Source organism: Muscardinus avellanarius (genome assembly GCF_963383645.1).
Source record: "Muscardinus avellanarius genome assembly, chromosome: 11".
Taxonomy (NCBI): Eukaryota; Metazoa; Chordata; class Mammalia; order Rodentia; family Gliridae; genus Muscardinus; species Muscardinus avellanarius.
The window spans coordinates 16,383,811-16,396,778 of record NC_137797.1 but is presented as its reverse complement, the minus strand read 5'-3'; the positions used below and the strand labels follow the sequence as shown (position 1 = coordinate 16,396,778).

Sequence of the window (12,968 nt, the reverse complement as noted above, 5' to 3'; positions counted from 1 at the left end):
AAATCATAAGTGAAGGTGGACATTCCGCTGTTTTTCCATACATTTCCCTTTCAGTGCCCTCATTCATTTCCTTAATTTTAATTATCATCTTTTTTGTGTGTGTGGTACTTGGGATAGAACCCAGGGGCCTTCTACTTCTGGGCTACACTCCCAGACCTATTTTTATATTTTTTATTTGGAAACAGGGTCTCTTAAGCCAGCTGAGGCTGGCTTTGAACCTGCATGATCCTCCTGTCTCATCCTCCCAAGCGTGGGGATTACAAGGGTGCGCCACCACGCCCAGCATCAATTATCATCTTTTAAAGTATTACTTCAAATAATATATACATATATACATGTCAACTTCCTAGCTTCAGCCCCTTCTAACCAACTATACCCGGATAGACTGCTGTTACTTTTACCTTGATACACCTAAAACCAGAAGTACAAATGTATCATCTTGACTCCTAAACCAGCTCCTTCTGGTTTTGTTATGTCTCTTTCCCTGAGATCTCAAACCTGGGATATTATCATGTGTGGTGGTGCATGCTTGTAATCCCAGTACTTGGAAGGCTGAGAGAGGAGGATCACAGGTTTGTGGTCAGCCTCAGGTACTTAGTAAGGCCCTCCACAACTTAGTGAGACCCTGTTTCAGGAAAAAAATAGGGCTAGAGGTGCAGCTTGGAGGTAGAATGTCCCTAGGTTCAATCCTCAGTTCCACAAAAACAAAACAAAACAAAATGGAATGTTCATTGACTCCTTCTTTTCCAAAACTGGCCACATATGTCATCAAGCCCCTATGATTCTTCCTTTTTAGTATTGTCCTTTCATTCAATCTTTCTATTCCCATGCCATCACCCAAAATAATTACAAAACTGAATACACACAAAAATGTCATTAAGATGCTTAATTTGATTTTGCTGTTGCTGCTGAGGGGATAGGGGTGAGATACAATATAATTGGCAAAAGTAAGTAGAGCTAAAAGAATCCCCTTTTCAAAAATGGTATATTTTTCTTTTATCTCTAGAAAACCCTAATATTCAATTGTTTTAGTCCATTTTCTGTGGCTATTACAAAATATCTGAGACTGTGTAGTTCTCAGATAAGAAAAGAGGTTTACTTATTAACTCACAGTTCTGGAGTAGGGGTAGATATTTTACATAAGACAGTCAGAAAAGGAACCTCCAGAGAAGGGATTCAAGGAATAAGCCATGCTAAAGTCTGAGGGAATAATGTTTCACATTAGGAGGTGAAGAAAATGCAAAAGTCATGGAAGCAACCAAGGGTTTTACGCATGAGAATGACATGATCAGACTAAGGTTTAAAAGTATTACCCCGAATATAAAACACTCAAAACACTTAACACACACACACACACACACAAAAAAAAACTAAAACAACCTACAAATAATCCAATTAAAATGGGGTATTGAACGTAATAAACTCGTCTCAAAAGAAGAAATAAAAATGGCCAAGAAATATATGAAAAAATGTTCATCATCATAGCAATCAGGGAAGTCCAACCCCAAGCTACACTGAGATTCCTTCTAACTCCAGTAAGAATGGCAATCAAATACAAACAATAAATGCTGGTGAGGATGTAGAAAAACAAGAACCCTTACACACTCATGATGGGATTGTAAATTAGTACAACCACTGTGGAGATCAGTAGGGAGGTTCCTCATAAGACCAGGAACAGAACCGCCACCATATGACCCAGATATCCAATTCCTTGGTATCTTTCTAAAGGAATTGAAGTTAGAATACTAATGTGTCACAGGCATATCGATGCTTACAGCAGCACAATTCCCAATTGCCAAAGTATGGAACCAATCTAGGTGTCTGTCAGCAGATGAATAAAGAAAATGAGGTATACATACATGATGCAATTTTATTCGACCATAAAGAAGAACAAAATCATGTCATTTCCAGGAAATAGATTCAACTAGATAATACTGTACTAAGTGAGATCAGCCAGTTCAATAAGTCAAGGGACATATGTTTTCTCTCATACATGGAAGCTAGAAAGAATCTAAGAGGTAAAAGGGACTTCAGTTACATGAGGAAAGAGACCAGTAGAACAGTGGAAGGGTTTGGGGAAGGAAGGGAGAGGGAAAACGAGGACTGATGAAGGGAACAGTTCATATGTTATATTCAGATATGAAGGTATCATTATTACTCCACTAACATATGCCAGGAGGGAGAAGGAAACTGGGGTGGGATGTGGAGGGAAATGCCCCAGGTGATACATGTATGCATGAATGTGTCACGTTGAATCTCGCTGTGCTATGTAATTACAATCAACCAAAAAAAATATGATTTTTTTGGTGTGTGGTACTGAGGGTGGAACCCAGGGGCTTTTCTACCTCTGGGCTATAATCCCAAACCTATTTTATATTTTATTTGGAAACAGGGTCTCACTAAATTGCTGAGAGCCTCCCTAAGTAGCTGAGACCGGCTTTGAACCTGTGCAATTCTCCTGTCTCAGCCTCCCAAGTGCTGGGATTACAAGCGCTCGCCACCACACTCGGCTAGAAGTATATGATTTTTTTAAGCATACAATTCAGTTATTTTTCAGAGTTGTGCAACCATCACTTTCTAGAACATTTTCATTACCTCAAAAAGAAATCCTAATGCCAGGTGTGGTGGCACACATCTATAATCCCAGTATGTGGAAGGCTGAGACAGGAGGATCTCAGGTTCCAGGATAGCCTCAGCAAGTAGTGAGACTCCATGACCTAGTGAGACCCTATTTCAAAATAAAGTTGGGCTGGGAGAGGGGTGTAGCTTGGAGGTAGGCTACCCCTGGGTTTAATCTCTGGTATCATAAGAACAAGAACAGGAACAGAAACAGGAGGAGGAGGAGGAAGAAAAAGAAGAAACAACAACCACCAGTCTAGCTGGGTGTGATAACACAAGTTTATAATTCCAGCTACTTAGGAGGCTGAGGCAGAAGGATTGCAAGTTTAATAAGGGTAGCCTAGGAAAATGTCTCAAATTAAAAAATAAAAAGGGCTGGGAATGTAGTTCAGCACTTGCCTAGAATTTGTAAAACACTGTATTTAATCCCTACCACCACAAAAAAAAAAAAGGAAAAGGAAAAGAAACCCTATGCCTCTTGCCTCTTAGCTATCACCTCCCAAGCTCCCAGTTTCAGCACTAAGCAGTCACTAATCTACTTCAGTCTCTACTTATTTGCTCATTTTGGACATTTCATATACATAGCATATAATAGAAAGAATTTTGTGACTTGTTTGCTTAGCATGTTTTCAAGGTTCATTTATATATGTTGCAGCATGTATCAAAACTATTCTTTTTATGGCTATAAAATAACCTAATATATAGATATACCTTTTTTTCTTTTTCTTTTTTTCTTTTTCTTTTTTTTTTTTTGGTGGCATGGGGGATTGAACCCAGGGTCATTTCATCTCTGAGCTACACCCTCAGAACAATTTTTAAAAAAATCTCTTTTATTCTGAAACAGGGTCTCTCTAAATTGTGTAGGGCCTTGGTAAGTAGCTGAGGCTAGCTATGAACCTCCAATCCTTGTCTCAGACTCCCAAGTACTGGGATTACAGGCACATGCCACTATGTCTGCCCACATTTTTAAAAAATCCATTAATCAGTTGATGGGAATTTGCGGTGTTTCTACCCTTTGACTATTACTAATAATACTTCTTTAAACATTGGTATATAAAATTTTGTATTAAAATTTTCATTAGTATAATTTTTAGAAGATATGCAAATTTTTTTTTTGTGGTACTGGGGATGGAACCCAGGGGCTTTTCTACCTCCAAGCTATACTCCCAGACCTATTTTATACCTTATTTGGAATCAGGATCCCACTAAGTTGAGAGCCTCACTAAGTAGCTGAGGCTGGATTCGAACCTGTGTGATCCTCCTGTCTCAGCCTCCCAAGAGCTAGGATTACAAGCTTGTGCCACCACGCCTGGTTTATTTGGTAAAAACAACTTTTCAAAATTAATTCTTCTCTTGAATCCAAATTCTATAAAACATTGATTAATAAAAATATAAGACAGCTTCTAAAGAAAATTAAGAGGGTTTTTTCTTCTCCCCTAGAATTGAGGTCAGATAATATAAATAGTAGGAAATGAGACAGACTAAAAGGTTGATCTTAAATGCCAGGCTGAGGAGTTTGGACATTATCTTATAGTCAATAAGAAGTTTAAGTGAGGGAGCTACTAATCTACAAAAAGCACTGGATTGGGCTGTATAAGTCTTGAGTATTCACTCCAAAAAAGACTTCTGCTTATGACACTACTGAAATCTCTACAGAAAGGTTATGAAAGATCTTAAAATGCTGAATCCAACTTTGTTTCAGTCTTCATCTTACTTCACCTCTCAGCAGTATTATACATACTTAAAATACTTTCTCCTCCTTGAAGTAATTTACTTGGCTTCTAAAACAACTTCCTCTTAGGGCTGGGGGTACAGCTCAGTGGTAGAGCATTTGCCTAGCATGTGTAAGGCCCTAGGTTCAATCTTCAGTACCATGAAAAATAAAAACGAGAATAAAAAAAAACACCACGTTCATTTTGCTTTTCTTCTTACTTTATTAGCAGCTCCTTCACAGTGTCCTATGCTGGTTCTTCCACAGCTACACAATTTGGAACATTAAGAGTACCCAAGTAACACTAAGAGTACCCAAGCATTGGATTATCTCTGCTTTCTAGCTGTACTTATTTTCTTAATGTTCTTTTACAGTCTTACAGCTGCACTAGAATAGAATGTAGCTTCATCAAGATGTTTCTTTTGTTATTCCGAATTTTCCATGCCTACATCAGTGCCTAATATGTAACAGATGCTTGACAAATATTTATTCAATGGATGGGTGAAACAAATGGCTACATATATTATCTAAACTGATAACTCTTCAATTTGTACCCTCTGCTTGGATCTCTGTCCCCAGCTCCAAATATAACCACCTGCCTATTTGCTGTCTCCACCTCAAACTTAACAAAGTCCAAAGGAGAAAAAAAAGTCCACTCATCCTCCCAAAGGCTTCCCTGACTGGCTTTACGTAGCCAAAGGCAGTTCCAATCCTTCTAGTTCCTCTAGCCAAAACTTTTGAGGTCATTCCTAACTCCCTTTTTATCCCTCAGGTCACAAGCCCAATCTACCAACAAATTCTATGTATTCTGCCTTCAGAAAATAACCAGCATCTGGCCGCTTCCACCATTATCACTGTGGTCCAAGCCATTCTCACCTCTCACCTGGATGAAAGCAAGGGGCGTTCTGACTGGTCTTCCCCGTCTTGTCCCTCTCCGCTCATAACTCAGCTTGTTCTCAGAACCACAACCCAAGAAAAAAAAATTCAGACTTAAGATCACATCACTTCTCTCTTCATAAGCCTGCAATTATTTCCACTTCACTCTGAGTAAAAGCACAAGTCTTGATAAGTGCTTGTAAAGCTCCACTCAGTCTGGCCCTATTACAACTCTGACCTCATCCCTACTTTCCCCTCCTCACTTACTGTACTCCAATCATACTGGCTCCCTCTGCTGTTCTTTCCAAAGGTCAAACACATTTCCACTTCACAGCCTTTCTCTCTGCCTGGAATGTTCCCCTGGACATGTGCATCCCATCAGCTCCTTCAGGTTAGCTATCACCTCGGTAACTTACCCTGACCATCTTATTGAATGCTGCAGTCCCATCCCTGCTCTTGGATTACTTCTCTCTTTTTTCTGCCTTATTCTCATTCATAGCACTTATCACCACTTAAAATACTAAACATGTATTTTACATAAAACATGAGTTTGAAGAGGACAAGACTTACTCTTATTTGCTACTATATCCCTGGCATTTAAATCTGTGTGTCAGTGATCTATCCATTGAGCAAACGCTTTCATTTCCACGAAGGGGGGGTGGGTGGTTAACAATCATCTAGCCCGGTTTTTCAGTAAAAGATCATAAAATGTTTCACCTAGGGTTTCTTCATTCTCTGATCCCTAGAAGGATTATACTTTGCCTAGAAAGAAAAGCTGTGCTTTGTCTTGTCAACCACAAGGAGGAGTTGAGAGGAAGAACAGAGAGGAAAAAAAAAAAAAAATCAGAAAACGCCGTTTCCCTTGCTTTTCCTGTAGCAACCTCAAGGGGGAAGAAAACTGGCTTTGGAGACGATTGTTCTGAATGAATGATTTTTTTTTCCATACTATGTATGAATTAACCTAGACACACACACCCGTAAACATTAATGCCCACAATCTTTCCCAGTGCTATAAAAGAGGCCAAGGGAATAGACCCACAGACCACTAAAGTCTAGGAAGGTGTTTCTTTAACTCCACCACTAAGACCACTTCATAAACCGGGAGAGTTCCCATCAGCGCAGAGAGACAACGAACTTACCGACGAAGGCCAAGGGGTCTCGAGCACTCAGTACTCTCTGGCCAGGGAACGATCCGGCCAATTTTACTTAATATTTAAAGCGCCCACAATTCTTAAAATGGTAGAAGCAAAGGGGTCCTGGGTCTAATTTCTCAGACTGGGCCGATCTCACATAATTCACGAACACCTGATCCAAGAACACGGAAATCGGCTTCCCCCAGAGCTTTTGACTCACCGCCACCTGTTGATGCCCACGTTGGAGGAGCCGGCGAACCAGGGGTCGAGGATGTAGACGCAGCGGATGGTGTCCGCGCCCTGGATACACTCCTTCAGGGCGGGGTTGTCGTGGAGCCGGAGCCCCTTTCGGAACCAGTGCACGGCGTTCACCCCCATGCCCGGGGCGAGGCGGCCGGCGGCTCACCGCCGACTTCCTCCGCAGAGAGATTCACAGGAGGAGCGGGACCAGGCTCATAGCCGGCACCTTCGCTTCCAGGAGAACCGCCGCACCCGGGGTGTAAGGAAAGGGCGGCAGAGGGGGGCCGGGAGAAAATGAATCCGACGAGGGGCGCGGAGGGCGCGAGGGCGCCGGAGGCGCGGAGGGAAGATGAATGGAGGCGGCCGGGGCGGCGGGGTCCCCGCCCGACGCCCTCTAGGAGCCGGCGCCCGCTCCCAGCGCCCGCAGGACACGCATAACTGGGAGGGCCTGGGACCCCCCGAGCGCGAGCAAGTGCCAGGGGCCCGAGCCGCCACGACGGCCCGCGCTGGCACCCGCGGCCCCGGGAGAGTCGTCACGGAAACCTCGCCCCGGCTAGGCGGCCCGGGAGGAGAAATCGGCCCGCCGGGGCTGCGCCACCCGGAGGGGCGGCAGGGGCGGCGTCGGCCGGGGCCCCGGGGCGAGCACGGAGCCGGAGGGCGAGGCGAGGCGAGGCTGCGGGCTGCTGGACGGCTCTGGCCGCGGACCGGTCCCGAGGCTGCCCCGGTGACTCCGCCGCGCCGCCGCGTCAGCGGGCCGGCCCCGCCCCCCGGCCGCTGATTGGCCGCCGCGCCCCCCACGTGACCCCCGGCACCTCACGTTTCTGAAGTGTGTTTACTACGCGGGCTCTGCCCGGGATTCCGCTCGCGCTGCAGTCGCTCCCAGAAAGACAGCCGCCACTTCATCTTCAGAATGTCGACCCTCGCCCAGATACCGGGCTCCCTGCCGCTGTCCTTTTCCTCGGCCGCCTGGCTGCCATCCTGTGGACGCAGCCCCGGCGGCCACAGGCCCCTGGTGAGGGGGAGGCTTAGCCCCGCCCCTGGGGGCCGTGAGCGGCCACCATTGGCTGAGACTCGCCGAGACCCGGATGAGCACGGGGATGCGGGGAGCTCCCGTGAGCGCGCTCTGCTGCTGGGGACGGCGCGCGTCCGCGGTCGCGGGGTCGCGGAGGGAGGAGCGAGGGCGGCCCGGGCGCGCGCAGGGCTCCTCCAGCGGGATTTGGAGAAGCTCTAGAGATGGTTGATTCTGGTGTATCTTCGCGCTGGAGAGAATGAACAGGGAAGCTAGGATGGGGGATGGGGTGGAAGGAAGAGAGTAGGAGTCTCCGCTTAGGTCTCAAGCCCAAACAGAGGACCCTACTTTGGAGAGTGCGAAATTGGCTCCCTTAACCATTTTTCTGACAGGTGTAGCACCTTTGTACACGCTCTGGAGACGAGGGGTGCCAGGCACTATAGAACCTCCTGGGGCTCATTTTTTTTTTTTTTTTTTGGCACTGGGGATCGATCCTATAACCTCCCAACCCCGCACTCGTTTTATTTATTTACTTTGAAATAGGGTCTCAAAAAGTTGCGCTAAATTGCTGAGGCGGTCCTCCAGTCTCCATCTTCGTATCTCAGCCTCCCAAGTACTTTCAGCTACAGGCATGCGCCACCATGCCTGGCTCTGGAACTTAATTCCATCGCTATGTCCTCAATGCACCCACCTAATCTCTTACACACCGTGTGTTTTTGTGGTTGTATGGTTGTCTTCCAGCAGCGGTGACTTGCAGGCCCCGCCAGGCCTTCGATATATGATGCACTCATATTCAGTCAAGGATTCCTTCAAAGCACTGGAGATACAGGAGATAACAGAATAGGCAGAAAAGCCAGTCCTCATGGGGTTTTACTTTAATCTGTCTCTTCCCCTTTATATGTGGGATTTTTCCTCTATAAAATCCCTTCTTTTGAATCCACTTCTCACTGCAATCACCTTTGAGCCACCTACTATATTTCTGAATAGCTCTATGGACTCAGATAAAATGCTACCTAACTTGTGAAAATATGCTTTACCCCAGGGCAGATTTAAGACCTCCCTGAGCTCTCCAAGTACGTGTCTCATAAATCACGTATCACACTATTATCAAGAGTAATGAAAAGTACCTATTATAATCCCCAGCAATACCTGCTCAATAATAGTACTTATTGTCATATTAATGTGCCTCTGTTCCCCCAAAGTGTGACCTCAGAGGACAAGGCCTCCATCCAGTTCATTTTTCACATCCTCAGTACCCGGTACAGAGTCTGACAGGTGCATTCAAAAGCTCATTGGATGAATGATGGAAGAATGAACGGCTGCTCTGGCCACCAGGGTGTTTGACAAACTTACGAGGAGGGAGGAGGAAATGGCCATTGTTATGGGCTGAGTTATATGTCTCCTCCAAATGCCTATAACCTGTAAATGCAATTTGATTTGGAAATGAGGTCTTTGCAGATAATCAAGTTAACATAAGGTCATTAAGGTGGGCCCTAATCCAATTCGACCAATGTCCTGAGATAAGGGGAGATTTGGATACAAAGACGGACATGCACACAGAGAGAAAGCAACGTGAAGATTGGAGTTATGGTTGGTCACCAGCCAAGGAACTCCCAGAAGCGAGGAGAGGCCTGAAACGGATCCTTCCTTAGTGCCTACAGAGTGCCTATGGCCCCGCTGACACCGTAATTTTTAACTTGTGATCTCCAGAACTGTGAGACAATAAGTTTCTGTTGTTCTAAGCCATCCAGTCTGTGGTACTCTGTTGGGTCAGCCTCCCAAACTAAGAACCGCAATAAAGTTAATTTACTAATCTGCGAAGCCAATATGTTAAAAATAGTCCTCTCTACTCTGCTTCTATTGCCACAGGAAGTGTCTACCATTCTCCTTTTTAATTTGTTACTATGAAATCATTCAGAACTCTGTACTTGAAAACCTTTTCCTCGCCAGTATTAAACAAGCACTGTTTATTTTTGTGATAGGATTGGCCTGGGTCATCCCTACTCCACACTTGTACAGAAGGCAGGGCATCCAGAGCTGTGCCCTCACGTGAATCACCTCTCACCCCAGGGCCTAGTATGGTGCTTTTAAAAATACAGTGTTTTAAGCTGGGTGTTGTCACCACATGCTTGTAATCCCAGCATTGGAAAGGCTGAGACAGGAGAATCTTTGTTCAAGGACAGCCTCAGCTACTTAGTGAGGTCCTTTTCAAAATAAAGAATAAAAAAATAGGGCTGGGGGTATAGCTCAGAGGTATAATGCCCCTGGGTTCCGTCCCCAATACTACAAAAAGAAAAAATACAGTGTTTTAGGTTTTATTGTAATCAGTTTGAAAGCAATCAGATTGTGTCTAAAGATGTAAGGCTTGTTTTCAAGCCTCCAAATGAAATGGTGGGAGGTGGATTTGAATTACGTTGAGTTGACTTAATGTTTGTGGATTGTTCATTCAGCAAAGATGGATTTATTTTTTAACAGACAGTTGTGTGGGAGTGTTTGTGTAGCTTTCATATAAACATAAAAGTACTAATTTGCTATAAAATGTCAGTGCTGGCAACTGAGTGTTCCTCAAACACTGAAAGGTTTTTATGGTACACTGATAGTTACATTAATATATCTGGATTTTTTTTGGGGGGGTAGAGATTGCTTTGCAATAATAGCTCTGACTTATTGAGCATTTACTATGTGCCATGTGCTAGGTTCTTTATAAAGAGTATTACTAATCATTATAATATTCTTATGATACAGTGCATCATTATTTTATAATAATCTGTGCCCACTTTGCTGCTGAAGAAACTAAAACTCAGGAACACAAATAATTGGTAAAACCAGATGGAAATCTAAAACTTTCTGAATTCAAAGCTCTTTCCTTAATATCTACTATCCGTCTCTGACGTTTTCATTCTTTTAGAGTGCGTTTTATATGTGAGCATTAAGAATTCCTTGTGAAATTCTGGTTGGCTTCAGCATCATGGCAGTAATAGAGTTTGGGGATTAAGAGGAAGATACTGGTGCAGTTCTCAACTTGCCGTTATTGATGATTCCATTGACTTGGGGGTGGTTTCTCCCTCTGTGGGTAAAGTATTGGATGGAGACTTAGTCCTCTGTGGGGTGATGTGAGAGGTGATGGGACTTTTGAGAGATGAACCTTACTGGGAAATCTGGGTTGCTCAGGGTGCCACCCCGAGGGAAATTATGAGACTCTTTTGTCTCTTTGGCCTCCTGCTTGACAATGTGATCTCTTACTCTCACATACATTCCCAGCATGCTGTCACCCACTTTTATTTTATTTATTTATTTATTTATTTATTTATTTCTGTGTGGTACTGGAGTGAAACCCAGAGTAGTCTTTCTACCTCCAGGCTACACTCCCAGACCTATTTTATATTTTATTTGGAAACAGGGTTTCACTAAGTTGCTGAGAGCCTCACTAAGTAGCTGAGGCTGGCTTTGAACCTGCGTAATCCTCCTGTCTCAGCCTCCCAAGGGCTGAGATTACAAGCATGCACCACCACACCTGGCTGTCATTCACTTTTAGGCCCTCTCTAGAGGCCAAGAAAATTACCTGAACTTGGACTTTCAGCCTCTAGGACTATGAGCTAAGTAAATATCTTTTCTTTATAAGTTACCCAGTATTTTGTTACAGAAATGAAACACAGACTATGCAATGCTCTTGAACAAGCCATCTAGGCTCTCCTGGCCTAAATAATCTACAAATTGAAGGGGTTGAAAATAGATGATTTCTAAATTTTCTATTATATTTTAAAATTCCATGACTCCACCAGTGCTCAAAAATATCTAAGAAGAGTCCTGTTAAACATTCCTTTGCTTGCCATTGATGTAAGAAAAATCAGTATGTCTTGTATTTTATGAGCACTCATGATAAGAGTATGTCAGCCTCTAGACTGAAAGCCTGTGTTTTCTCTTGACCCCATCATGCAGAGATGATTTTTAACATGTTATCAACAGACAAATAATAGTAGATAGTTCAGACAACTTATTCAGTCTTGTGATATGAATGTTGACTGAGTATTCCCAAACTAGAGTCTTTGGGGGATTGAATTTAAGTATGTTAAAAGATAATAAAAATAAAAATAAAAAAATAATAATAATAATAATAATACTTTTTTGTGGTACTGGGAATGGAATCCAGAGGCATTCTACTTCTGAGCTACATCCTCAACCCTTTTTATTTTTTATTTTGAAACAGGATCTCGCTGAGGTGGTTGAAAGTCTAGTTGTACTGCTGAGAGGCTGTCTTCAAACCTGTGATTCTCCTGTTTCAGCCTCCCAAGTACTGGGATTATTAGCATGTGCTGTAACAACCAGCTGATAATTTATTTTTATTTTTATTTTTATTTTTGCAGTACTAGGGATTGAACCTAGGGGCACTCTACCTCCAAGCTACACCCCAGTCCTGTTTTTTTGTTTTTTTTTTTATTCTTAATTTGAAACAGGGTCTCACTAAGTTGCAGAGAGCCTCACTAAGTAGCTGAGGCTGGCCACAAACCTGCAATTCTCCTGTCTCAGCCTCCCAAGTACTGGGATTACAAGTGTGTGCCACCATGCCCGGCTTTATAATTATTTTTAAAAGGTATGTTATTACACTTATCTGAATATACAATGAACGCATGTCAAAGATTGTAGTTAGTTCATTAATAAGGAAACCTACAAGATGTTACCGTGGATTACATGGAAAATCTAAAGAGCAACTACATACACAGGCCATACTATGGTTTGTTCTCACCAAAATTCACGCTAAAATTCGGTCTTCTTGTCCCAGTGTTGAAAGGTGGTGGACCCTTTAAGGAATAATTACAAGCCAGGGATGGTTCCTCATGCAAAACTAGCCTCTTCCGCAGAGGAGCATGGGACAGAGGAGTTGATTGCAATTTGAAGGGACACAATCATTTGCCTGCCCTGGGCCAGATTCATTTGCATTGCTGTCAATTATTTGCAATTTACAGAGTTGTAAAAGAGCTCAGAGACAATAATAGGCAAAGAAGAGCAGGAAAGGTGTGCTGGACAAGTGACTCAGATATACTGTATAAAGGGGCTTTGCCCATTTCAAAACCATTCACAAATTTTGCCATCACCTCAGAGATCTTCCATGGCTGTCCATTCTAACAAGAAGCCCTTCTTCTTCTCCAGTCTGGCTCCCATTTTCTTTTATTATGGCCCAAATTACTGACTGTCTTTTTTTTAATTATTGTTGTTGACTTGCTTACTATCGGTAACTCTATGCCTGCCCTCCCCAAATACAAGGTCCAGGAGGGCAGAGATTTTTTGAATCATCTTCTTTACTGTGTCATTATCACACTGGGGCAAACCCTAGCTGATCATATTTAATACTGGACTTAATTTGTAGTTATCAGTGTATTGC

At 43.4% G+C, this 12,968-nt stretch overlaps 1 protein-coding gene across 2 annotated transcripts in view; it reads right to left on the bottom strand.

Moving 5' to 3' along the window:
- The window catches only part of CRY1 (cryptochrome circadian regulator 1), a gene marked incomplete at both ends in the record, with an annotated part of 66,481 nt that extends 59,764 nt beyond the window's left edge, over positions 1–6,717 (bottom strand). For both annotated transcript variants that reach the window (XM_080706529.1, XM_080706530.1), the window contains one exon: positions 6,560–6,717. In XM_080706529.1, coding sequence (XP_080562655.1) covers positions 6,560–6,717 — 158 coding nt within the window. The remainder of the gene's footprint in view (positions 1–6,559) is intronic.
- Positions 6,718–12,968: the final 6,251 nt, after the last annotated feature.